General features: G+C 40.8%; 1 protein-coding gene across 10 annotated transcripts in view; it reads left to right on the top strand.

The window, feature by feature from the left end:
• The first annotated feature begins 1945 nt into the window (after nucleotides 1-1945).
• PPM1F (protein phosphatase, Mg2+/Mn2+ dependent 1F) overlaps nucleotides 1946-27337 on the top strand; it is a 43498-nt gene continuing 18106 nt past the window's right edge. For 3 of the 10 annotated variants that reach the window (XR_014573512.1, XR_014573513.1, XM_083803655.1), the window contains exons 1-8: nucleotides 1946-2155; nucleotides 10699-10832; nucleotides 14470-14669; nucleotides 15314-15502; nucleotides 16366-16509; nucleotides 17463-17556; nucleotides 18621-18745; nucleotides 20496-20528. Coding sequence is in view for 7 of the 10 variants with exons in the window: in XM_083803655.1 (XP_083659781.1) it covers nucleotides 1980-2155; nucleotides 10699-10832; nucleotides 14470-14669; nucleotides 15314-15502; nucleotides 16366-16509; nucleotides 17463-17556; nucleotides 18621-18745; nucleotides 20496-20528 (1095 nt within the window). In the remaining 3 variants the exon portion in view is untranslated. Of the gene's footprint in view, nucleotides 2156-10698; nucleotides 10833-14469; nucleotides 14670-15313; nucleotides 15503-16365; nucleotides 16510-17462; nucleotides 17557-18620; nucleotides 27260-27337 lie in introns of those variants that run through there. The other 7 variants (XR_014573511.1, XM_083803651.1, XM_083803654.1 and 4 more) reach the window with 6 other exon arrangements.

Genomic DNA, 27337 nt, shown 5'->3' with positions numbered 1-27337 from the left:
ACAGTATGTACTTGTTTTTCCAAAGATAATTGTATGTGGGATACATCTTGAACAAGACTCATGCTCATGAATGAATTTTGGGAGGAATGAAGTTGGAAGTTGTTTTGAACCTCGATAGATTTTCTTCTGCCAAATCCACTGGGGCCGATGCTCAAACAGTATATGTTTGGTAGAACCTGCTGTGGCTTTCACGGACTCAGTTGGGAACTCATTTTGGGACTCATTTTTGGGACTCAACTCAGTTGGGACTCATTTTGTTGTGTTCAAGTTGTTATGTCAGGTTGTGACAAACTCCTCAGTGATTTTTGTCATCCAGATCTAGTCTGGATCTGGACATCAGGACATCAACCCATGTGGGGGAAAAAAAAACATCTTGATTCACCCAGGAAGCAAAGGGAAGAGCAATGTTTAGATGCCCATCCTGCCAACTGCATTTGAGGAAGGCTGCTGTTGGCTTCAGCAAAGCTTTGCCTGCTTTCCTGGAACTGGTAATAGGATACAGACCACTGCAGTTTAGCACGGGAATACAAAGGGAAAGGGTGGGATAAGAATCTCCATGACAGTAATGACTTAGGAATCTCTAAAAAACCTCAGCAGTCTCTGTTGCTGAACACAGTTAACTTAGTGCCAGATGCTTCAGCCTGGCATGAGTGCTAAATACTTAGCAGTTTCAGCAGGAATTCAAAACACTCAGATCCTTCACAAAACTGACCTTCCTATCACTGAATTAAAAGCCCACTCTAAAAAAAAAAAAGTTTAATAATGGCTCTCTTTTTCAAAGTTGATGATTTTTTTTTGCAGGATCCCCTCTGCAGTGTCTCGTTATAAAAAGAATAAGAAAGTTTTAAAAGCACTAACTATGCTGCTTCTTTCTTTTCACAGCTCTCTGGCAATTAAAAAAAAAAAGTGGGAGGTACATTGCTTACTAGCTTTTTCAATAGAATGGTGAAGAAAGAACATGTGTCAATGCTCTGAAATAGAGATGTCAGAGAAGGAGAGAACAAGAAATTGAGGTAGTGCAAATGCTTGCAGCAATACTTCACTGAATGTGAACTAGCACTTCTGCTTAATCCCTTCCTCCTGTGAAAGTGTTCTGTTATAACCAGTGACCACTGGAGGCTGTTTTAATACCAGGTGAGAAGTCTTACTGCTCTTAATATCTGAAGTAAAAAACTGTTTCTAATTGTACCTGCTGGAAACTGCTGCTGTTTGGAAGGTTTGTCACCTGTGCACATCTGGATGTTTGAGTATCAAGGAGGGGATGGGGGATACAAAGTGTTAAAGACATTGATGCAGTGCAAGGAGGGGAGTGGGTTCTGAAGTGTGTTTTTTTTCCCAAACGAGTATCTGGGTTAATGTCTTGATAAAACACTTTGAACGTGTTTAACACAAACGAAAGTCGTGAAAAGCCCCTGTATGTCTTATGGTATTAAAAATCAGTCGGTAGACGAAGTAACAAACTACAGTTCTGTTTCAGTTGGTACGCTGTAAATACCCAAAAGGCCCCGGAAGGTGTAGGGCAGAGGTAAGGCCGTATTCCAGACCGACTTCCTTGGGGTTTTTGACGCTACTACCTTTGTGGGTTTAGGATTCGGGGCTTTCTCTCACCGTGTGCTTGGGATATTCCGGCTAGAGACGAATATGGTCCCATGGGGTTTATTGACGCTGTCTGTTCTTTGCCAGAGGTGCTCTTACGTGAGTAAGGAAGGGTCCCAGGGGATAAGTGGACGCAATTAGCAGCAGCCACTTTGAGAGACGTGTAACGGGTGCACCCCGCCTCCCCCCGCCTCAGAGCCCCGCTCTGAGCCTGGGCCCGCGCTGGGTCCTAGTGCCCCCCCCCCCCCCCCCCGCTCCCCCGCCCCGTCCGGCCACGTGCCCGCGTGGCCCCTCCCCTCCGCGAAGCCCCGCCCCCTCCCCGCTTAAAGGAGCCGTCACGGCGCCCTTTCCCCCCTCCCGCCGCCCCTCAGCGCGGCGCCGCCATGGCGCTGGGAGCGGAGGCGGCCGCGGCTCCCCTCGGCGCCTTCCTGCGGGACTTCCCCGCGCCGCTGGGCCCGGGGGAGCCGCCGCCGTGGGGCGCGGCGGGGAGCGGCGCCCTGAGCCGGGCCGAGGTGCCGGGGGCGCTGGCCGAGCTGGCGAGGAGCCTCCTGGGCGGCAGGTGAGGGCCGGGACCCGGCGGGAGGTCGGGGGCGAGAAGGCTCCGGGCCCCGGGGGGCTGCCCCCGGCCGCGGGCCCTGCGCGGCTCCTGCCCGGCGGGGTCGCGGGGGAGACCCGGGGAGAGGCGGCGGGAAGCCTCGGGAGAGGGCTGGATTCGTGAGGGGTGCGGGGGGGCAGCGTTGGTGGGCTGAGTTGGCTAATTGTTAGAGCAGTGCCACGAGGTAGGGCTTGTCTGCAGTCCCAGCTACGCTCTGGTGGTTTTATGGACGGTCAGTAGGTTTTGTTGTCGCTGAAGGTGCAGGTGATCTTCAGGTTCTTAAATTGCCTTGAAAAAAATCAAATCGCTTCTGTGCATGTCAATGCTCCAGGCATAACGTTAATTATGTCGTTCGCTACTTAATTACGCGGTGTGCCTAGACCTAAAGCTGAGAAATGCGTTAAAAAGGGCATTTTTAGGTTGTAAAACCCAAGTGATCCGTCTGTTACTTGTGCTCTGACTAAACTGCTCCCAAACAAAACACAGCTGCTGCGTTCCTAAAAGAGCCTGCACACGTGTCGTGTGCGCTGAGGTTTTGAGCTCTCTGGAGCTAGAGGGGTTCTGGGTGAGTGCTTTAAAGAACAGCGATGCCAGGCTTGAACACACACTTATATGGCAACCCACCTGCCACGTGGACCAAGGTGGTGCTTTCCAAAGTTATTTTAGAGGAAGGCATGAAGCTGTAGAGGTACAGGATAGATTCTTCAAACTGTAGTGATTTTTAAAGTAGCATTTATGAGTTACCTACCTGTAATACTGCGTTGTTCTCTGGCATGCACGTTAACAAGTTAACGCTGCTTTTGCAATGCTTTCATCTCACCTGTCACTTCTGGTGTTTACCCAGAAAGGGGCCTGCCCTGTCAGAAGCTGCATTTTTCACATACCTGCCCTGCAGCCAGTTCTGATTAGACAGCCTGCTTTGTGGGGCTTCTGAATTCCTAAGCTGGAAAAAAAAAAAAACAAACAAAGGGGAAGGCAGCAAAAGAAAGCAACCCAGAGTAAAAATGCAAAAATCTACTTTATGCTTCTTTTCACAAACTGGACTTGGAAAACAGCAGTATGTCAGGTTAGTGTTTTTACATGTTTTCTTGGCTGCCAGTAGGCAAAACAGAATCAGCCATTTGTGCAGCTATGTGCTTGGCCATAGTACAGCATGCATGAAGTGTCAAATGTAGGCATCCCAACAGGGTTGCAGCTCAGTTCTGGACTTCTGATGCAGACAGAGCTTGTCTTACAATCGCAGAAAGGCTGCAGTGTCATCCTGGGTCAACTAAGTTCTTGCACGTGGAGGAAGAGCATGGTAGAGACCAAGGCCAAGACAGGAATGTAGTAATTTGGAAGTGCAGACCCTCTTATAATTCACGTAACTAAGAACCAAAACTGAAGTCTGTGACTGTGTGAGAAATTGCCAAATGTCAACTCAAATGCAGCTTAAGGCTAAATAAATTTTGCAGTTAATCTGACTCCCCCAAATCTTTGACAAAAAAATAGGTGAGGAAATGTAAACAAATAGGAGAAAGAAGATTGCTAAAAGTTCTAAGAAAAGAAAGAAAAGAAAAAAAAAAGGGGGGGGGGTGGATGCCTTAGGGGAGGCATTTAAATGTTTGTGTAAAACTTGTTGAAGATGCACAGGTGATGCCAGATTAGGAAGCAAGTTCCAAAGAGGTCACTGTAGCTTAGGTCCAGGGTTGTGCTGTTGCAGGCTATCATGGTAATATCCCTAACCCACAGATGGCAGCTCAGTGGAAAACATGCATGCTGAGATACTTCAGCGTCAATATCGCCAGGTCTCTCACACTGCAGATGCTGTTAGGTGTACCTTGCCGACTTCTTGCATTGAAGCTTGTTCTGAATTTGCTCAGTTTGAGAGTTCTGTAACACTCCAGCATTGCAGAATGTATTTTATGTGATGATTAGTAATGATGAAGGATTTGTCTATAGATCACTGTTACTGGGAGTTGAATTTGGTGCACAGTTCTGCTGCTTATTCCTGCATTGTCAGATACTTCGTTCACACCCGCACGGATGTGTGGAGTGTGCCTTGAGCAGCCCGAGCTAATAACGGTCTGGCAATATCCTTAGCTTGTGAAACAGCATGTGGTGATGTTTAGCTCATCTTCTTGTTGCTCGGAGGCATAAAGCTTTGTGTCTTTACAAGGAGAAACATTCTTCCTCGGCCACCGATCAGGATTGCATTTGAGAAGAGAACAGGGTAAGGAATAAGAGTTGTGTCCAACGACAAGTTTCTGAACGCTGTTATTCCTCTAAGGCTGCACATGACACTTGTGTGGAAGGAGTTGGATGTGTCCAACTAACCCCTTGGATGTCTTTACGAATCTAAAATGAGTTATTTTAACTACCTTCTGCAAATGTAGCTAGCGCTCCGAGACAGCCACGTTTCTTCCTCACAGGGCTTGGGTTAAATTGCCAATACAACGAAGCTTTGCAGATGCTTCTACTTCGAATAATTAATTTAAATCAGTGGAACTGCCTGCCTTGTATAGAATTAAATACTTGCATAAAACTCTGAAGAATTGGGGCAGGCTTAAGTAATCTTGCTTTGCAGAATTTTAATTAACGCACTTTTGGATAAGAGCTGTGTTTTACAACAATCTGAAAATGGATCAGCATGAGTGAAAAGTCCATTAATTATTTCCAAAACTTCAGAAATTAACCTGAAATTTTACTTTTACTGAAACGGAACACAAGGTGAAGTCAGAGCTCCAATACAGAACTTTCTTCTTTGCCTTGATAGGAGCTGAAACTTGTAAGACCATCCTGTCACATAGCCAAAGAACAATACGAAATTCCAGCAGGCTTCCTGTTTGAGGAGACTTTACTACAATAACAGTTGTGAGCTGTGGCTTCCTGTTGTGACCCCTCCCAAACGAGTGTTTCATCTCTTAGTTGCCTCAGCATCCTGTTTTGTGTCTTTGTTTTACACTGTAATGTGTGCACCCAAGGTGTTGCCCTGGTGTCTTTATTTTCAGCATTTCCCTGCTTTTAGAATAGTTAATTTTGCAATTCTGATGGTTTTTTATGTGATGCCCACATGGAGTGGGATTGGGACGGGACTTACCTTGCCTCTGATTTATCCAATCTCTTCTAAAAACTCCCTTTAGTGCTATCCTCTCTGGAAACTACTAATAACCCAGCTACCATGACCTCTGCTTGTAAAAAGTTGCCTAAAATTTTCTTCCTTACTCCTAATTTTTACCATTTAGCATATGTTACTGTAATGTACCAATACTTCTTTTTGCTAGGAACTTGTTTACAGTGTCAGTGATCTGTTTGTTTCAGGAAAGTGAATTTCATCTGCCAATGCCTCCAGACAAACTTCCTGCTTTTTGTGGGACCGGTTGTGCTTGGTGGTGGAAGGGTACATGCATCAGCCTTCGTGAAAGAGAAGGCCATTCCTGCCGGAGTTCTCGTTAGCTTATGATTAATCATGTTAGAATTGGAAGCCTTGATAAAGTTAATGCACAAGAAGAATGTAGCACTTTTGCTGTTTACTAGTTAATTTAGTCAATGATTAACAAATTGGCTCTGGTAATTTTGGGTGATGGTCAAAACCAGCTTGATTTCTGTTGCAGCTGGTTTGCCCACTGGTGCTTCAGAAGCTCCTGTCAGGCTGTATGTCATCCTGCCAGGAAAGATGTGGAGCTCACGCTGGATGTGTGTATGCATAATAACATTTTTGGCAGTTCTGACCTGCCTCCAACAATATATAGAGGCTGGACAAACTCTTAATTTTGTGCCCAGTAAATTGGCTTTCAGAATACAGTTCTTAATTTAAAACTGACAAGGAGATTTCCCTCTTAGAAGATACTCTTAGCAGTAATTTTGCAAAAAAGAAAATTAAAAAAAATACCTTGCCTTCAAAAAGAAAGCATGTGTATGGGGAAGTCTGCAATGCAATACAGAAAAAAACTTGAGTAAATGCTGAAGAAAAAAAAAGATCAAATCTATGATGATGAGGAAACTTTTTGGTGACTTGTGGGTGTTTAAATCAATTTATTTTGCTCTGCTTGAAAAAGTGAAATTGTCTTTCCCTTGAATTTGCATGTTTGCTCATTGCTCATGCATTTTTATTATATTTGTTTGGTTTTATTTTAATTCCATCAGTGTTCATCTACTAAAGACCTGGTGTCGTTAATGCAAGAAATGACTTCCCATTCATTTTGGGATTTTAGATGTTCTCTTGTTTACAGGAGACAAAAATTTTATATATATATATATATCCTGATACATAATCTGGGGGAGAGAAACAAAAGCAGCAGATAAGGGAGAAAACAGTGAATACAAGCAGCTTTTGTTTATTAGGAAACTTGTGACCTGGTATTATTTCAGCATTGTGAGAGACTTGATAGAGAACTGCTAGCATCTGCAGACCTGCGTTAAAACGGCTTTGCTGATGTGGCTGCAGTGTTCTGCAAACACACACTGAGCCCACAGTGATGAGCTTTTGCTTTAGTGGCAAAGCTGTAGTGTATCTGCTTTTCTGGTGTTACAGACCCTGTGTAGCAAAAAGGAGCAAGAATAAATCTTCCCTGTGCTCCTGCTACAGCTGACTTAACTAGAAGTGTTTGTTAGCAGATACAGCATCTCTTGATCGCACAGCCTTTACATCCCTCTGTATGTCTGCGTGTGTATATAGCTATATATACGTAATACCCTGAAAGGGAGAGAGAATTGTGCAGTGGTGCTGTGGCAGCACTTTAAATATCTCAAAAGAATGTCATGCAATTTTTTTTTCTTTCAAAGGTGGTGGGCGATCATCCAACGTAGGCAGCACAGTCGGTAATCTCTTATGCTTGTCCTTGTACACACAGAGACTTCCTGGCTTCGCCGTGGAAGAGCGTGTGTTAGGGAGCATGAATTATTTTCCTTCCAAGAAAAGTAAATAATTCAGCAGGCTTTGTGTAAACATTGGGTGTTTGGTAGGTTCTCCTGGGGCTTCGTACCACCCTCCACCAGGTTACACAGAGCTTGCTTCTCTGCTGGAAGTGCTTAAGAGCAGCTGTTTGGAGTCTGCCGCCTGTTGCAGTACTCCCTGCTTCCTCAAAGGTGCCGCAAGCTGTTGGCACAGCACAACAGAAAGCCTGTTGTGTTTTCAAGCCTTTGAAAGAAGCGCAGCCGTAGCTGAGGCTCTGGGTGAGATGGAGGGGCCTGACCCCTTGAAAACGCAGCTGTGTCCTGCAGGCTACTGAACGGGCTCACTTATATTGGTGGGGCAGAATGGAACTGGTTGCAACGCTCACTGCAGGTGTTCTGGGGTATTTGAAGACCCAAATAAAGTGATCTTACTAGGGTTTCTGGTTCCTGAAGAAGCCTGCGTGCGTTGTCTTTTATTTCCGAAGGACAATACGTATGGGTCAGAGACAGTTGCTCTTTTCATGTGATATAAAATAGAGAACTAAATTGTGCTGCAGTAGAAAAACAAAGTGAACGAGGAGAAAAGTAAGTTCACTTCTGTAACTCATGCCAAGCTGAGGCTATGCAAAATGTCATAATTGCTTTCTGCTTCCGTGTGTAACTTTATTTTGGCCGGAAGGTATGGATATCGAGAGAAGCTTTGCAAACCTTCACATAGGTCCTTTTAACAGTACAGTATGTGTCCAGTTGTCCAGAATCTTTCAAGGAGGAGGATGGCATATAAATTTGTGTTATTTATTAGCAGAAGCATGACTTTACTCTTTAACCTAATGCTTTTATATGTGCTCAAGTCTTTAAAACGAGGCTTATACTTTACCATGGAGTACCTGGAGGATACGAGCTCTCTGCCCCAGCCACTGGTGTTCTGACTTAAGCCTGTGTTGAAGCTACAATGCCTCATCTCCACTGTTACAACATGTATTATTTTTCTTTTACATTTTTGCTGTGGTCAAAACACACCCTTTTTGTTAACAAAGAGCCTGTAGCAAAGAAATTCTGAGGCTGTTTACTGCTAGCCTGTGTGGGCTGAGGCTAGTTAGCATTGCATGTGTCATAGAAATGGGGCTGACATGTTTCTTCTGGGACTCTTGCAGGAGAAGGTAATTTCCTTTCCATGTAACACACCCTGCCAGCTTCCCTCTTCCTCCCAACACCGGTGTTTTCCCACTTAGGAAGCAGTTACAGTATTTCTTCTGATTCATGAAAATTAAGTTATGCTTGGCTCAGCCCATCAGCAGGGAGTCTTGGGCTTCCTGGGCTAGGGTCACGTTTTTTAAACTTCTATTTTACCTCGTGTCAGTCTGTCAGAACCAGCTGCCCACCGTTCTTGCTGGCTGCGCAACAAAATCCCAGTAAGCAGCCATTTTTCTTCCTTGTTTGTTTGCATTTGTAAAACTTTAAAGGAGGATAGGGAGGAAATGCATAGGAAGCAAAGCTGAATGAAGCATATCAGTACTGAGGAATCTTGGATTTCCTCCTTAGGAACTGGGTGGCAACTGGACAAAGTTGAAGGATGTGACCTAATAACTTGTAAACCTGTTCCTAGTTAAAAGCTTCCTGTAAGTAGAGGTTTACATGGGACTCGTGAATTATGGCATTTAGCACGATGCCTCTTGTTTAAGGTTCTTGCTAGGGACCTCGTTCAGCAAACTGGGGCTTTGTAAAGCAGAAGCCTACAAAGTGACAATCAGTTCTGGTGCTGAACTGGAAACCAAGGCTAGATTTGAATTTCTTCTCCCATAGAGCAGAAGAGTTCTGTAGGTGGCTGAAGCTGTTGCTTTCTATGCATTTAAATGCATAGCTACTTCTCTTAATACTTTTGTCTCTGTTCTTGGAGCTGGAACCTGCTTTAACTAATGCTTCTGACTTACAGGAACATCATCTATGCATCTGCTCCCGTTTGTGTGGCTTGTATTCTCATATTTGTTTCTTTTCCACCTATACTAGGAAAAACGGGACTTTGTTTGTTAGCCATCTCCATTTCAGACGTATTTCTTGCCTGACCTTTTAAAAGATTGTCTGTTGGTGTCATGGTGATTGTATTGCGTTGTTACTTTTAAGTAGGAAGGGAACTGACTGCTAAATGCATTAGTCTTTAAAGAAAAAAAAAGTCAAATAATGCCAATTTCTGGTTTCCTGTGATGATATGACTGCAGCTAGCGCTGAAAGGACTGCAAACACGTTGCCATCCATTTGAAGTACTGAAATGAGTCATTAAAGTAGGCCATCACCACTACCGAATGCGGAGCATAAAACACGCTTCTGTTAGCAGCCTGCTGACTAACACAATGCTTTTTGTTTGCTGCCACAGGAGGTACTCGTACATGGCTCTGAGGATATTACAAGGCCTCTCTTTCAGGAGCACAATGGTAAAATGCATTTCAGATTGTTGTCACTGGGATCTAGCGGCTCACAGTCTTCCCCTCCTCTCTTCTGTGCACACAAAACCAGTTATCTTTGTTCAGCCTTTTCAGAGACCATTTGCTTCCACCATTTCTTACTCTATAGCCTGCCAGTTTTATGCAGGAATTTTTAAATGTTTCCCTGCAAAACAGCTTGTCCTTGACTCGCTGCAGGTGCCTTAATGTGTTATTTGCTTTGGTTGCATAATTTGGTGCTTTGTGGGCATCAAACACTCCATGAACAACAGATAAAATTCTTTTTATGGATGTCCACACTTATTCTTCATTGTGCTCATGGAAAATGTCTGGAATGTGTGTCGCATACTGTAATTGTTAGTGCCTACCATGGGAACATAGTGAACATAAAAGACTCATTTTTCTAGCAGTCCCATTTTAAAGTTGAATGGAGCTTATTTTTTCACAGATTCAGAAGCACTGTAACAAGTATGTGTTTCGATAAAGCAGATAGCTTGTGTAAAACATTGAGTAAAAAGGAGAGTTTGTAGGTTGTGTAGTGTTACTGTCTTCTAGAAGCTCACCTGAAAGCTTCAGTTGAATATCAGGTCTTGGAGTCTCTTCTTAGCCTAGTCCCCGGTGCCAACCCTTTGCGCTTTCTTCCCAGGCGATTTCTTTGGAGAACTTTTCAGGAGAAACTGAGCGTGACGGGTTTGTGGGTTAGTACTGAGCATGACTTTTTTGTGGAGGGAAGGGAATTGCAGTCCTAAGTAAACGTTTTCGAGATGCACGTGTGCCACAGTGCAGAGATCTCTACACTGCCTGTGGTGAGAATGTTGGCTGCAAGTGAGCTGTGTTCTGTAGTGAATAGAAAGAAAACGTTGCATTCAGAGACTGGAATTGGAGGTAGCCATTCCCATCGGAGAGCTGAACGTACCATCTGTGGCTGAAGTGGGAGGCAACAGTTTGAAAACATGATTCATGTACTTCTCCGCATTCTTGAGAAAGCACTTGTCTAAGTGAAGATCACACCGAACATTTCTATGAATAAATATCAAACATATGGTTTCTTCTACAAGTTTACTAATAAAGTTGGAATTATTGATTGTGTTTAATGCTTTCTAATTCTGAGCTGAGGTCAGCAGTCATAAACAGTGAGGTTGTAGCTCAATTTAAACTAATGGTAGTTTGTCTTTTCCTTCCTTTTCTTACCAGCAGAGGTTTTTCACCACTTCTTGCAGCATCGTTGATCCATGCTGCAGTTGATGAAGTTCTCCGAACAGACTTGACTGAATTTAAGAAGCAAAGTGTGGAAACAGAGGGAGAAGGAGATGAGGAAAGGTTCACCTGTAAGTATACTTTTTCCTTCTGTGGTTTTCCCAGAGGCTGTCTGTTGGAAGACTTCAGTGTTTTGAAATGTTTCCCAGAATATTTGGTTAGGTGTGTTGCAAACAGTAGTGAACAGAACTTGATTTGCTCTTGCTGGGTATCTGTGGAATAAAAGATAGCTGTGCAAATGTGTCACGAGCCCCAGACTGATTACGTGGGTTGGTTTTCTGGAAAGGGAAGAGCGTTTCTCTTCCCAAAAATAATTAAGGACTGAGTATGTCCACAGTGCTTCCTGAACTGAACTAGTTAAGAACTTTTCCTCAATGAACTACCACAACTTGCAACTGGAGTTGATAACCTTGTATTTTCTAAGTGCCCCATCTCCTTTGGTAGACTGACTTTAGCTAGTTATACACTGATGTTGGCATCATCGCAATTGCTATTGTGCAGCCATAGTAACACCTTAAATTCATCCATGTGTTCCGTGTTGCTTTTGTCTGTTCTTGGAAACTAGATTTTGGGCCCTCCAGAACCTGAATATCTTAAAACTAAAGGTCTTTTTCTTGGCAAGTTTCTCAAGTCTCTGTGTTTTATCAATTATTCCCTCTTCTCTCCCTGCCCTCTCCCATGAAGATGGGATTATGAAGAATTTCAATCACGTATCTTTTACCTGAGGCTTGCATTTTCTCCTATCTGACTAAATCAGGGAGAGAACAGACTGTGGTGATTGAATACTGGGTTTGAGCCTTCTCTAACAGATGGTCATATTGCATTTACACACTGAAGTACTTAACATTAGGCTTCACTAAACCTTCAGTCCCAAAGACAAGAATATAAACGGAGCAGGATGCAGCTGAAGATTAAAAAATGGAGAAGAGAGATGTCTTTGACAACAAGTCTATCTTGTAAGGGGAAATCCTCGTCCTTACATTGCCCTAGGATGACTTCAAAAGCAGTTCAGTGTGCCACAGAGGGTGCATCTCCAAACAGAGCTCTGGTAGTGGCCAGGACACAATGCTTTTGAGAAGCCTGCTTCATTATGCATTTACAAACCTGAAACGGGGTGGGAAAACACAATTAAATCCTGCTGCACCCTGAATATTTCTTCCCTTGCCTGATGTTGTAGCCTTTCTATGTCTGGAGAGATTTAGCGAGTTTCTAGCAGTGTGCATGAGAAGAGTTGGCTTCGTATCAACTTGGCTGGGGTCTAAACAACATGCACTGTCTCTCTTCCTCCGGAGATTCCCAGGGAGAGCAGGATTGGGCTGGGGGCGGTGGGATCGCACCCTCTGCTGCCCCCCAGTGGGGCTGGACCCTCAGCATGCCTGACTGCCACCCATACGCTTGTGGGTATGTTCTGCAAGCCTTCAGAGGTTCTCCTTGGGTGCCTTTTGTAATCACTTTGAGGTTAGTCTTACGGGCCCAATATCTGTGCTCTGTGTTCTACATGTTGGTCTGCGAGCGATCGCCCCAACTTCAGTGCTAAGCTCACCTGGAGGAGAGGATACTGCCTGAGATGAGGAGCGGACAAAAGAAGAGCTTTGTGCAACTAAATCGTTGCAATTGTTAGAAAATAAAAAGGTAGTGCTAGTGCAGCAGTGCTAGAGCACACCTTTGGGCAGGGGAAACTGAAGGACGTTGAAGTACTGATCTTCCATAAACAGAAGTTCTATATTGTGGTTGCAGCAACAACCATAAGGCACAGTAAGATCTTCCCTTGTCAAAAGTGATATAAAACTACCTTCTTTACTGTTCTCCTTACATCAGGGGGAATTGTGCACATTGTGACTATGTGCTTCAGTAGTGTGTCTTTTTTTTGTACTATGCAACCTATATAGGAAAATACAAAATAGCATATTGTAACCCACATGTAATAATTCTGTAGTTTTTCAGCACAAATATTTCACAGAGCAGCTGGAAACTGGTCATCAGAGCATCTTGCATTCTGTTGAGCCTCATTATTGACTTCCATGTAATTATATTTGATGTGAACTGCAGCAGTAATACGTTATTGCACACATGAACTGGTGTGCATTTGTACAGCTAGGAAGAAAGATGTTCCTAGTGCTACAGCACACTATGGACTCTCTTCCTGCATTGCAGTAACAACTCTGGCAAAAAGCATTCTTGGAATGAAAGAGAAGTGACTATATATGAGTAAGGTATGTATGTGTACCTATATGAATACTACTGTTTGATGTGGTGCACCACAGAAAAATTTCTGGCATTAAGGTACTAAAGTCTATGTCAAATTTCACAAGCTTGGTATTTAAACAGCAGTATATGTTTGAATCTTCTGGTCAGTATTAGTATACATCTGTAAATGTCTTGACTAATAGCTGTAGACAAGGCTGTTTAGGGTACTGTCCTATTGAATTATATTCGTACATGGGATGACTTAATATTTACAAGTTTTTATGCCAGCTCATGTCTGTATATTGAGCAAATCAAAAGTAATTTTGGATAACGTTTAGTGACTGCTAATCAAAGATCTGTGCTTAAACTTAAGCTTGCAATTCTCCAGGCCCAGAGATGCATCTGAAGATGGCCATCCAGCATTGCTGAGGAAAAGAAATGCTTGAGAGCTAGGAGTTATAAAATAAATTCTGAGGAAGCTTTAATGCTAGCAGTGTTAGTAGGAGTAAGGATAAAACAGAAATAGAAAAGATAGTTCATGCACTGCAGTTCTTCAGGAAATGCTTTAGTGGCCAGCATATTATTTTTGCTGTATAGGTGATTTTTTCAATGTTTTTTGGAGTTAGTTGATTTAGCATTGAGGCAGGGTTCATAAATAACAGAACTTCAAATTATTATCTATTCTGAGAGATGCTACATTGCAAAGCTAGATACAATGCCAAAAACCAAATCATTCAGTCTGATGAAGAATAAGTTTGGATTAATTGATCTTTGGGACCTATCCAGAAAAGGATTTGAGTGTCTGGCTGGAGCTTTTCACACTATGCTCAGTAGGTCTTTATGGTTCTGCTCTGTCATGACAAAGCAGGAAAGTTGCACAGGTGTTCTTCTGTCTTTCTGTTCTTCTACAGCCCTGTGTGTTTAAAAAGATACGGACAACAGATTAAAATTTGATTCTGTTCTGTCCAACTAAGAGTTGAGCTATTGACCTCAATAAAATATTCTCAGACTTCCTTGATGCTTCAGTGGAAGTGGTTCAATAGGACATAACCTGACCCAAAGCCTGGCTAATATTTTTTCAACCCTTGTGTCGAAGAGAACAGCAATCTGTTACTGAGTTGGAATTTCTGCCCACTTGATCTTTTTTTTTTTCGTAGGGATGTACTCCTACCACTATACCATGTGCATTTTACTTACATAATAATCACATTTATGTCTAGCTTGCCAGACTGATTTTTGGATCCATGTTATGATTGTTTTTTGATGTAGTTACCTATTTGATGAGCCTCTTTTTGAAAGAGAACCAGTAAGTACAAGAAGCTTTTCTTGTCCTTAATGGTACCCTGTTCTCCATTATTGCCACTTTCTTTCCACATGATTCTCAGGAGCCTATTTTAATTCTTGCAGCGCTTGTAAAGGCAGAGTGGTGGATATGGGTATGCAGCTGTAAGGAGAAAAACTTGAAGGAAAGATGGGGTAAATGATGAAACACAACTTACTGTTTTGTCTTTGTTCTGTCAGTGCTGGATGGAGAGTCACTGCAACGCTGCTTCTTTAACAAGCTTCGGGATGTCTGCTTTGAATGGCAGAAGCAGTTGCCACCGCTGAGACCACTGAAGCGGTTCCTGCTTGTTTCCATCCATGCCATCCGTAACATTCGACGGAAAATGGAGGACCGACATGTTTTGCTCCCGGAGTTTAATCAGCTCTTTGGTTTATCAGTAAGTCTGGACAAAACTGGGGAGGTCAATTTGTTAGCTTTTCAATGTTCCTATAAACAGAGTGATCTAGTGATGGATGATCTGGGAAATGGTAAGAATTTGTAGCCACAACATGTGTATCATGTCTGCTGAAGTAAGTGCTTACTAGCCCCATTTGCTAGGGGCTAACTAATGCCCTGAAAAAGAAAGATCTTGGGACTGGGTTTCATGTTATAAGTGATGTAGAGAGATGGGAAGTTACGTATTGCTATGTTGCTGGAGTTGTAATGTTCTTGTGACTCGGGTAACTTTAGGTAGTTTTAACTAAAAATAAAAAAAAAAGACTGGGAACAGAACAGCAGTTGAACAAGGACAAGTGCCAATGAATGAAGTGGCAGTGGAACTACATAACTAACTGCCTGCTGTTTCAATTCCAAAATATTCAAGGATATTAAATGACAAGCAACAAAGAAAAGTAATGCCCCTGTAAATTACCCGTTTTATCCATTTAGCACATGGGTAAACTGATTTAAATTGCCTTTACCTATGCAACATCATATGGAAGAAAGCCCAGAACAGAGAATCTTTGCTTACTTGCTGGTACTGCTTTAGGAACTATTTTATTTTTAACACTTGTATTTCTTCTCCCTCCCTCCCCACAAAAGGATGACATCGATCGCGCTTACTTTGCGGTATTTGATGGACATGGTGGAGTGGATGCTGCCAATTATTCAGCAACCCATTTACATGTAAATGTTGGGCTACATGAAGAGATTGTTAAGAATCCAGCAAAGGCCTTGAAATGCTCTTTCCAGAAGACAGATGAAATGTTTCTTTTCAAAGCCAAAAGAGAGGTGAGTGGGTAGAGATTAATTCCGTTGTATTTAAATAACAGCAAGAACTGTTGGACAACACAGTATTACCCAGAAAATTCTGGCAGTATAGCTTCTTTGAATTGCTGACTTCTTTATGAAATTATGCTACATGAAAAGGTTTTATTTTGATCAAATTATTTCTTTCTTTGAGGAAAACCAAAATGACAGTGCTTGGAAGTTTGAGATGAGTGATTGAAAAGAAGTGTTATGTGGTTTAAGTGATCCTGACATACCAATTATTTGAGAGAACACTGCTGCCTCTTTGCCGGAATTAGTCTCTAGGTGTTCTGTTGTCCTACTCCCTACCTCCAAATGAGGTTTCTGTTTTTCTGATGCTGTGGTCACCATCTTCTTCCTCTTTCTTCATATCTTTAATGTCACAAGTGGTAGCAAGATGAAAATGTATTCTATAGTTATAAAAATGATCTAGAACAGACTCTTCAGTTCTTCAGTGTTATCCGTCTGCTTTGAATCAAGTTGGTATGATGAATGTTCTTTCTTCAAATCTGTACAATGGAAGGATGGTTTATAGTAACAGTAATTGTAACAGTATTGTAACAGTGCTTGTAATGTGAACTGTTATCTTTTGTTTAGCAGTAACTGATCAGTCTGGGAACTAAGAGCAGAGAGGGAAGAACATAACAGTCGGTATCAGCTATCTGTATGCTAGAATAAATAGTTTATTTCAGATCTGTCTGATATCATGTACCTTTTTCAGGTACTTGAGTTATGATCACAGGTCTACTGAACTGCATTTCAGTTTAATTAAGCTTAAGTTTGTAATTTTGCCAACAAGCAGAGCTTGTTGAATATTCACCTAACACGCCTGCTTTCTTCTGCAGAGGCTGCGGAGTGGTACAACAGGTGTATCTGCATTGATCGTAGGGAACAAGCTACACATAGCATGGCTGGGGGACTCGCAGGTAATGCTTGTCCAGCAAGGAAATGCCGTGACATTAATGGAACCTCACAAACCAGAGAGAGAAGTAAGTCTTTTTGTGTGTTTGCTGTCAGAATCTCTCTTGAAACCTTATGGAATTGAGCCTGCTCAAATGTTTTGTGCTTTACATACTTCTGTGTAGTGTGGTAGGATTTACAGAATGACTTTTTTTTTTCCATCCACTCCTGTGTTTTGAAAAGCTGTTTCCTACAAAGTACTAATGGTACTGGCAGGCTTGACTTCAGTTCCTACTCAGACTGTCTTTTCAAAATTTATAGTAATTAGAAAACTTTCACAGGATTTTTTTTGTGAATGTGTAACTGCCTGTTACAAATGGACTTTGAGATTAATAGCTATTTAAAATGTTAACATAACTAGCACATAAGGCTTCCATAATATGCTATACTGTCATCCAAAAGCTAATGATAATCTGCTAGCCTAACCAGCTTAAAGTATATTGAAGTTCCTATATATTTTAAATAGCCAGGAATTTTATTACACAAAATTTGGTGGGGATCCTGCGAGTTTAGATAGCATTGTGTGACCATCTGCCTTCATAGCATGAATATCTGTAGTAACTGAAGTAGTTAAAGTAGTATCAATGCAAACACAACATTTAATTGTGACATAGCCTAGCTGTCTTGTCTTTTATTCTAAATGTGTATATTTACCCAGCTGTATGGGATAGAAGAAAGTGACAGGAAGGGTACTCTTTCATATGGTACACGATGATACAGAAACTTAATATTTATGATTTTTTTTCTGGACAAGCTGTGACACGTTTGGGAAGTAGGTGGATTGTTTCCAGTAATTGTATTAAGTGCATGTTTCTGAAGTAGATACTGATATGTACTTATTTGCTCTATTCATGCTATAAATACAGAAGCTAAGGCAGTGCTTGGTTTTGGGTTTTGTCTTTTTTACTTGAATGGATAACAATAAGGTCAGTAAACAACAAGTAGACTCTCAGTGTAAAATTTGTATTCTACTGTTTTTCAGGATGAGAGAGCACGTATTGAGGCTTTGGGTGGCTGTGTAACCTATATGGACTGCTGGCGGGTTAATGGTACTTTAGCTGTCTCCAGAGCAATTGGTAAGATTAAACCATCAGAATTAGTACAGTTCAGGTTAAATTTGATCAAAATGCATCATCTGAGACTGTATGACTATAAATAACACTTTGCTCAGCATCAATCGAATAGTAAACCACTCTTACCATCTATCTTGCATGCTAGCCTTGACAGTTCAAATTTTACACTTCTAAGGCTTTTGCTCCTTGGAATGTCTCTGACACTGTGTTGTTATCCAGTAGCTTAATAAACTTGGAGAATTTCACATGTAAAAGTGGAGAAAGTAGGAAAAATAAATAAATAAAAAAGTTCATCTAGCTTTCTTTATATTTGTGTGTAAATGTCTGTTGTGGTTTTTTGGTCCACTTTATCTTTCTCCTGACTGCAGCTCTTAAATCAGATTACCACATCCTCCTTCAAATAGCATATATCCATCAATGTAGGGCACTTCAATTGTAGTATTCCAGAATCTTATTAAACGAGGTTGCTTTGCTACTCACAAGATACGGCAAAAAGACAACAGACCTTGGACAAGTACAGTAGATAACTGTAATATATGACTAGAAGCAAATCAGTATAAATTTGTATAATATTATTTGGATCAATAGCAACCCATATTTGATTACTGTGTCTACGAAACTGATGAACTAAGCACAACAAACAGATTCTTGTGGCATTTTGCTGTATATCTGGATAGCTAAGAAATATCTTATTTTCATATCATTCTGGAGGCTGTGCAAGAAGTGCGCTTGTAAAATGAAGACCTGAGTATCTCCTTCCATAAATATATTTCAAAGAGAATAAACTTTGAAAGAATTTCCTTTGTTTCCCTGCAAAATTAGGAAGACATGAATTAGAGTAACTCTTTAGAAATTACTGGATTTAGGTAGGCCCCAAGAGTTCTCAAAGGAAACAAAACCCTTCTGTGCTTATTATTCCATAGCTTTTCACTACTCTGGTCCTGCATCAGGTCTATCTGATCTATCATCTATGATCTATCTGTCCTTTAGGATGGTGAAAGCAGGTGTGGATGAAGAACCATTTACATTTGAAGTAACAAAGTCTTTGTTTTGATTGTTTGTCTTAGGTGATGTGTGTCAGAAACCCTACATCTCTGGCGATGCAGATGGAGATTCATTTGAGCTGACTGGTTCTGAAGATTACTTGCTCCTAGCCTGTGATGGATTCTTTGATGCTATCAAGCCATATGAGGTTGTAGACTTGGTCCTAGATCATTTAATGCAAACCAAAGGAGTGGGTCTCAAAGCGGCAGAAAGACTGGTGGCTGCTGCAAAGGAAAACGGATCCAATGACAACATCACTGTTTTAGTGGTGTTCTTGAGGGATCCACAGGACATCTTGGCAGACTGTCTCAGAGACACTAAGAGCCTTGGGGCTGGTGATGATGCTCAGGGCTCACCTTTTAATTTCCTCAGCTGTGAGGCAGCAGCCACACAGTGACAAAATCCACAACGTTCAAAAAGGTTCTGTTAAGGAACTGCTTTCCACTGAAGAAGCCTCTAATACAATAGGCAAAACGTGTCAGGAAGAAATGACAAATGGACAAACATTTAACAAAAAGTCAAGACTCCTTTTACGGAGTTCCCATTTGTCTTTTCCTTCTCTTCCCCTCCCTTCAAAAACCACTGAGCAGACATGGAGATTGATACAGCTATTTTGTCTCTGGGAGCAGAATTGTAAAGTGTGTCCCAGGGCTGCTGGTCATTTCCCTCTGCCCTGGAGGTGATAAGAAACATATATATATATATAAGCTAGTGGGTGAGAATACCCATTTGTGAATTTTGAGTGAAAGTTTAAATTAGTGCTTAAGAAGAATGCTATATGTTATATTTAATTGTGATGTTACTTTGGGAATTGGGAGGAGGGAAGCTGTCACTATCAAAGAAAAGCTTGTTACTGTGTGTGTGGTCTGTAGGAATGGGCTTGGTGCGTGAGAGAACTGGGTGACCAGAAGTAGCACACCATTGTGCTGTGTAAGTTACTTCTGTTTTGTACCAAAGATGATATTAAGAGAATGATGTGGCCTCTTTCTTCAGAGACATTTAATTTTGTCTGTATGGAGAGGGGAAAATAAAACTGAATGCTCCAGAGAAAGAGCAAGAAAGCTAACTAGAAATATCCCAAGGAAGAATGGTAGAAAATCATACGCTTTCTGGGATGCTCTGGTTTATAAACTGGAATCCAACATTTAACTGCACTGGATTATTTCTCTCTAACAAACACATTTTATTTGCTATCTGGCAACCTGAAAAGAAAGGACTGTTTTATAATAGAGAGATCCTTACAGTGTGTATGCTCTAGCAGTTAAATATGCTCTATTTCTGCCACTCTTTTGTGTGTGTGTGCGTACTATAACAAATGAGAATTTTAATTTTAATTGTTTATTTGTTTACTGAACTTTATGGATGGAGCAATTTTTTGCAGTGTTACTTTATTTTATTGTGGTTTTTATTTAAAGTAGAAGTTTAAAGTGGGTGTATCTTTATTACATGGTTTTAAAAACTGACTACCCTCAAGTGCCTTAAATATTTCACCCAAGGATTGCTGGCTTCCTGTGGTACTCTGGTGAGCCAGCTTATAGTGTTTTTAAAATGTGACTTTTCTATTTCATTAATATTAATGCGTAATGCACTTAACTCTTTCACTTCTGTGAATGATTTTAGTGGGAACTAGTTTTCAAGAAAACATCTTGTTCATTGTTGCCAAGTTGGGTGGCTTATAGTAAAAGCCTCACAATGCTTACTGTAATTTGCCCCTGCCACATGCAAGAAGCCCTAGCTAGTTGATCATAAAGTAACAATCTGATTTATCACAACTTTCATTTAAAAATAAATACACTTCCAACCTTCACAAGAAAATTTAATAACACAAACTAGAAACATTTTAGTAATCGTTTTTGATTAATATATGGTTGATTTGACCATATTTTGTAAATTTTCAGGGTCTAAACTTTCTAAGGAGATGTGAATCTAAGGTAAGGATGAAAGAGTCTTAATGAATGTGTATTTTGTTTTGCAACTGTTAGATCCATTACATGCTAGAGCCCCTGGTTGTGTTTTATCCTGCTTTGCTAGCCTGGCTAGCAGAACTCAACAAGATCTGAAGGCTCAATGGCAAATGTGTTAGTAATTTCTGCATCTAAACAAGAAATGTTTTACATCTGGCAGCAAGATTGTATGCCTAATTTAGAAGGACATGGTATTGCAATATGTCAGTCCAGTTGATCAAAATGTGTTGAAATGTAGCGTTGCTTAGGGAGGTAGAAGAGTTGAGACAACTAAACAAAGGCAAGAACAGCAGTGTGCTTATGTCCATACTGTCTCTGAACCGTCAGCTGGTGTGGGCAGTGCAGTTACCCGGGTGACTTGAGCCTTTTGCCAGATTATTGTGGGTGATCTTACAGTGTAATGCAGCGTCCCTTCTGTGAGCTACCATCTCATTGCATAGCAACCCAGACAATGACTTTGTTGTTTTGCTGAACAACAGTTGCTTTTCCACTGAGAAGGTTGTAACCACTTTTCCATCCTATGTTTTACTGTCCTATACTACGTGGTGAAAGCCTTCTGTGAGGGTAACCTGGTAGGGTAGGTGTTCATTTTTGCAGTGAACCTACTTCAGTTAAAGAAGCCTTCAGTCCTGCATAATAATCCCTTTGGATTAATCTCCCATTACTATGATTTCTAACCCAGATATTCAGAGTCGTGCTAAATTCTGATGACCACTAGTGCCTCTTGGTGTCTTGGAAATAGAGTTCTCATTGTTAGTATAGTAAGATTCATACAGAATTGTTTGATTTCACAGCTATCTGAGGTTTATCAGGAGAGGGGGAAGCTATTGTATTCATGAAGGGAGGTATGTAATGTCAGTAAGTTCATAGTATAGTTTAGTTTCTGAAATTTGCCAAGTTTCCTGAAGTATGGAAGGAACTGAACAAGTCAAATTCTTTGTAATGAGCCTTTTATTTTAATCTCTTTGGGCAGATTTGCAATACAGAAGAAACAGTCTTTCAGTGTGGGCTTACAGCCATGTGAGAATGTCCTATCAAATTTGGAATTATTTTTTTTAATGGGAGAAAAGTAAAATACACCTTTACAAAGCTGTCTGTGGTAATCATAATCTTAATCTTAAGCTTAGAATGCAGAATTTCTCCTCTAAAGCACAGAAGTTGTTTTCGTTCTGAATAACCAAGTACATCATTTCTTTGATCCTTGTGAGCAGGAATAACCTTTGCAAATTAGTACAGATTTCAGAAGGGGTAGAAAGTATTTCTCCAATTTTCAGTGACTTCTTACTAGCTTTAAAAAGACTGGTCAGATCTGTAGGAGATGTAACCAGGGTGAAAATAGCAGTTTGTATTTTACCAGTGGAATAAATAAGTCTTAGCATGTCATCTGCAGTAAAATTTGATTTAATATACTATTTGGGGGGGAGAATTGCTTTTGGAGATGTCTTATCTGTTCTTGACAGTCTGATTAAAAACTATGGAAATTTTTTTATAACTGAAAAAATATTTCAAAGTTTTGACTTGTAAATCAGTAAGGAAGGTATGAGAAAGGACACAACTATAGATTTTGGAAGAGAGCTTTCAAAATGTTATTGAAAATCACAATGGATGGTCTTACCCTCCTTGGGTTGGCATGAAAGCTCCAATATTTGTTTCACTTGTGACATTATCATCACTTTTAGTAGCTAGCAGCTATAATGCATAATACTGTTAAAAGAAGCCTCACTAGTATGGGTGGTGAGGAGACGGGTAAGAGCTCTAGCAGAAGATTATGAAGTTGAACTAAATATTCCGAAATATGGAATGGTGCTATGTTTAGTATTTTAGTTTATTAATTTGCAGTACTAATCTGCTACGTTAGCTTTTCTTATCGTTCCTCTTAAAATTTCCTGGATTTCAGGTGTTGGGTGTTGTTTTCTTCTGTTGTTCTCTCTCCCTTGGGTTTCAGCAGCATGTAGTTGTGGTGAGAGAATGATCTCATCTCTCCAGGCCTTCCCAGCATCATCTACAGTATATTAAGACTTGCCTACCAGTGTTCAGTTGACTAATTTGCCTGTCTCCTTGTTGTCTTTCTAATGGGCATGAGCCTTCATCAAAACCAATGCTTGAGCCTAGTCAAAATCTATGAAGCTGTAGAAGTTAGCTGAAGGATTCAAGACAAACGTTCAATGAAAAAGTATTTTCATATTTTACTAGACTTCAGTTAGATGTCTGTTGCTGTATTTTAGCACTCAGCACCAGAAAAATTACCTTTTAAAGGAGCCTGCATTTTTGAAACATAGCATTGTTAAATTCTCACATTGTGCTTGATTGAAAACCAGCTTTAGTCATGCTGCTTAGCGGGTATACAACATCTCTTGTGGTTCTGGGTAATTCATACTTCTACCTTTCTTTCCTTCCTTGCCCCACCCTCTCCTGCAAAGAAATATGCCTAAGACAGTAAAGTCTTCTGGGTGTGACATAGATGAGATTACAGTTCTACAAATTAATTTTGTATGTTTTTTTTTCTAATACAGAGGATAGAAAGGCAGAAAAAATTTTAGAACAGAGGGAGATTAAGCAAAATCCACCCTCTAAGTGATGGAGGAGTGAAAGAGAGAGACAGGAGTGCATTTAAGTATTATTAATGCCTATTTTAAAAAGGAAGTGGGCTGGAAAATAGAGCTACAAATGTCAGTTCTTTAGAGTGAAATACCAGTGCTTGAAAGAATTAGAAACACACCCATTAAAAAGGCAACACTCAGATGCGGTAACTCTGTCTTCAAACAGCCAGGGAAGAAATCACAATAAAAGCATCCTAGGTGACTTATGCTGACCCCTCGGCACTGTCTTGGATGTTAATGGATTTTTTTAAAACGTCTTTACGTGTAAGGGAGTGCTAAGAGGGAGCATTCGGTATATGCAGTCACTGGTCACTATGCAACTGCTGCCATGAGTAAACGCCATGAAGTGTGTTAATGAATTGGTGCTGCTGGTAAGCTCTCACGAGATGAGTAATTGGGCACAGAGTAGTTACATCAGAGCTGGCAGTTGAATAGTGTTAATCACAGTGATGACTTTAATAGCATTTAATAGACACTTATCTGAATTCAAAGTCAGATGAGATACTGCTCTTTTTAAAAGCATTTCCAGTGCTATTAGCTTTCTGTCACGAAAAGCCACTAAAATTTCAATTTTTTTGTTGGATGTTGGGAAAAGTGCTTCTCTTGCTTTCTGTATTCTGGAGATAAGTTGGCTGTCTGCATTGGAGAGCCCATTCTCAGTTGATAGCTTAAAGCAGCTGTTTGGGGTTGAAACTTCCCTTCTAGCAGTCCTTTAAAAACAAGCAAAAATGTGCTTCCAGAACAAGTGGCTGAGGAGCATATGTGTTTCTAAAGGGTGTTGCACAAAAAGCTGTAGCTTTAAGGAAACAGCAAATGCCCTCAATATGTAAAGGAGAGAATCAGTTAATTGAGGTGCTTAAAGCCTAAATTAAGATTGCAGCTCCACTCTTTGTATGATTACTTGGGTTCTCGTGGACACAGACACTTAATGCATAGCACCAGCTGTGGTATATTTCTGTTCTTAAGAGTACTGAAGTAGCAAGCAAATGCTTTAGGGAGAAGGTGGGGGGAATGTTAGCCACAACAGAGCAGATTGCAGATGATTCATATGTAATTTATCTCTAGTTAAGCCTGAATTAAATTTCCCTACTTAGTTCTGTTACTGTCCGTTTTACAACTGGGCCTGTGCTGTCAGACAAAATCCTACTGGGAGGTAATGGTCTGTTCCCCGTTTTTGAGGAGCAAACAACTGATGGCTGGAATGTCTTTCAGGAAAGGTTGGAGAGGGAGAAAAAAGTTTTCAAATGAGTGCAAAACTTCCTAATCTATGCAAAGTTGCGTGTTCTCTCTAAAGGCATGTGTAGCATGGCTGCAGTTGTGCTGGAAAGGGATTGATTTTCTGCCAAGCCCGTCATAACCTTTAAAACTGACAGCACCAAAGCCACGAGGCTGGTCCTCCCTGCTTTCCTGAATCCTGCCACTAAAACAGCCGGCCCTGCTGAGTATTTGTTTTGTAGTGGTGACAGCTCTAAGAGCTAAGCCTGTCACTTTCTGCATACGTTTTGTTTGGTTTTAATATATTTAATGGATTTCACTTTAGATAAAGTTATTTTGATTGATTTCAGTCATCTCAGCTGAAAAGTAATCAAATGGAGGGAGACAGGAGGGAGCGAATCTGCACACATATCTGTCACAGACACTTCTTAAAATACCCTAAAATAAGCCGATAGGCTCTTGTCATAACCTTATCTCTCCAAATAGAACAGGAAGCCAAAACCTTTCGAGAGAAAAATCACTTAAACCTTAATTTTGGTGTGACCCACCAGAGCCCGAGCAGGCATGAGCCCTCCCTGCAAGCTGTTCAGTGCTGCCAGTTAATGTGTTTTCCAAGCTGTGCATGCTGCTGCTGGTGCACACAAAAATAAACAAAAGACAGCTGTGTTGGCAGCACAGAAATTTAGCAAGACACAGCTTTTGTCAAATAGAAGAGGACAAAATCAATAGGGAAAGAAGTGTTTTCAAGCTTCTTGGAATGCAAACAATGGAATAAAAAAATGCATCCTAGAAGAGTTGGCAGTGTGCTGTCAGTTTAAAACCACTGTTTTAAGCAAATAAATTTGGCTGCTTTATAATGTTTGCTCTATTTTGTTAACAAACTCCTCTCAGTCAGGGTTTCATGTCTTGTTGATATGTGCTTTTTAGTTTGAAGAGAGAAGATACATTCAGCTCCTTAGAAAGTTAAATTTATGTGGGTTTTGTGACTACTCTAGTTGAGAGAAAATTCTGTAATCATACTCTAAGCTATTAACCTGATTACTAATTCCCAGGAGATATTCATGTATCAAGCACTGAACTTACAAATGACTAAGTGGTTCTGGATATCCATGCACAAGAACATCAGTCTTTCCTAATCTAGTCGATCACTTCTTGGTTTGTTATCATTTGTGTGGCAGTACATTTGGCACGTGAAGGGTTTGTCACCTCGGCAGGTGGACCTGGAGGGTTTGATGATCACTCCCTGAAGGAAGTACTTATCCTTTTATCTAAGGAATGATTATACCTTTTGGATATCTAAGGCTAAAGAGATAATAGCTAGGAAACTGGGGAGATCTTAGAGGGACCTTCTCAGGACAATTAGATACTGTGGCTTCTCTTTTTCATGTTGCCCTTTCTAACTTTGTTAAAAGGCATTCTGCTTAATACTGGATGATTAATACTACTGTCGTTTTTTTTTCTTCAGTGTGTTTGAAGGAATGTCGGGTTTAATAATAGCCAGATGTTAGTTTTGTTGAGGGTTAAAACTTTACACCTTTTTTTTTTTGCCAGTATAGCATTTCTTACTTCCTCTTCTTAAAGTCAGTCTTGCTCTCTCTCCTCATTCTCTTCCCAATTTTCTTTTTCTTCTACTTTTTATGGCCTTTTACACTGTCAGCCTCCTTCTGCTACCCCTGCCCCCACAAAAAAATCACTGCTTAAACAGTAAACCCTGTTGGCTGTTAAGTCAGTTTAGTTGCCTCTGTATAATTCTAATTTCATCTGTGTTCATAGTGAAGCAGTCTGATCTTTGGAGGCCTGCAACACCAGGAGTGTAGAAAGTACCAGGTCAGCTAGGAAGATAAAAGACTAGAGCAACTGTTCTATTATTGGCATAGCCAAGTATTGGATGGTTAAGAAGAAAATCCTGTTACTTGCATGCTATTACATAGGAGTACTTGAGCTTTTTTCAGGTAAGAGTAGCTCTCACTGTGGATACAGGACTCGAGAAGTATTCTTGTCTCTATTTTCTTGTTCCTGCAGACTGTCTGTGCTTTCAAACATTTGCACTGTTTGCTGGGGGGGAGTGGGTGGGAGGGGGGAAGCTTTCTAAGTTTCTTCAGTGCTTCATTTCTATCTCTTTCCTGCGCTAGTTGACTGAACAGACAGGCTGCAGCATACCGCGTGGCTAACCAGCCTCTCAGCCAGTGTACCTCTTCAGTGTCTGCTCTATATAACAACTTCAGTCCTTTGCTTGTTTAGTGGTAAGTTAGACTTCTGTAACTACTCCTGCTGACATAAAAATGTGTCCTTATCAGTATTAAAATAGTCTAAGAGCAGAACTGTTGCTTTAGGCACATTTCTTGCCACTGTGTTGGCTAATGAACCTTGAATAAAAGTAAGAATGGCCAGTGACTTTGAAGTAGGAGCTGTTAGCCAAGTGTTGTAGAACTGTAGTCTTTATTTATTTTGTATGTTAATCTGCACTTGTGACTCTGAGCAGAAAAGCTGTAACACAGCAGGTTTTATAAGCTGTGGCTTAACCAGTTTCTAGTATCTTAAAACTCTTTATTTAAACTGACCGGTTCTGCTCACAGCTCAGAAACCTGTTGTCATTGATCATTACATGCTATGCATATTTTATGTTCATTTATATGGATTGTTCTAATAGTGCTTGTGTGTATTATCCTACATTACCATATTATATATATATATGTACGTATGTATTGCATGAGGTTTAATTTTTTTTGTATTGTCACTTTTGTATTCACACGGTGCCTCATGTATCTATTTGCATATTGCAAGAAATTGTTTCAAAGCAGTGATTGGAAACAAGTGGGGATAAGAATTCTTCACTGTAGGATCTGATGTTTCCGAAGTATTAATAAAGCATAGTGATTTGAAGTGTTGTTTGTTTCTTTTCTTCATTGTATTTATTTTTGTAATCCTTCAAGTACCTGGCTCTGTTGCATTATCTTTGAG

This window comes from Anser anser, assembly GCF_964211835.1.
Source record: "Anser anser genome assembly, chromosome: 18".
NCBI lineage: Eukaryota > Metazoa > Chordata > Aves > Anseriformes > Anatidae > Anser > Anser anser.
This window is presented reverse-complemented; position numbering and strand designations above follow the sequence as displayed.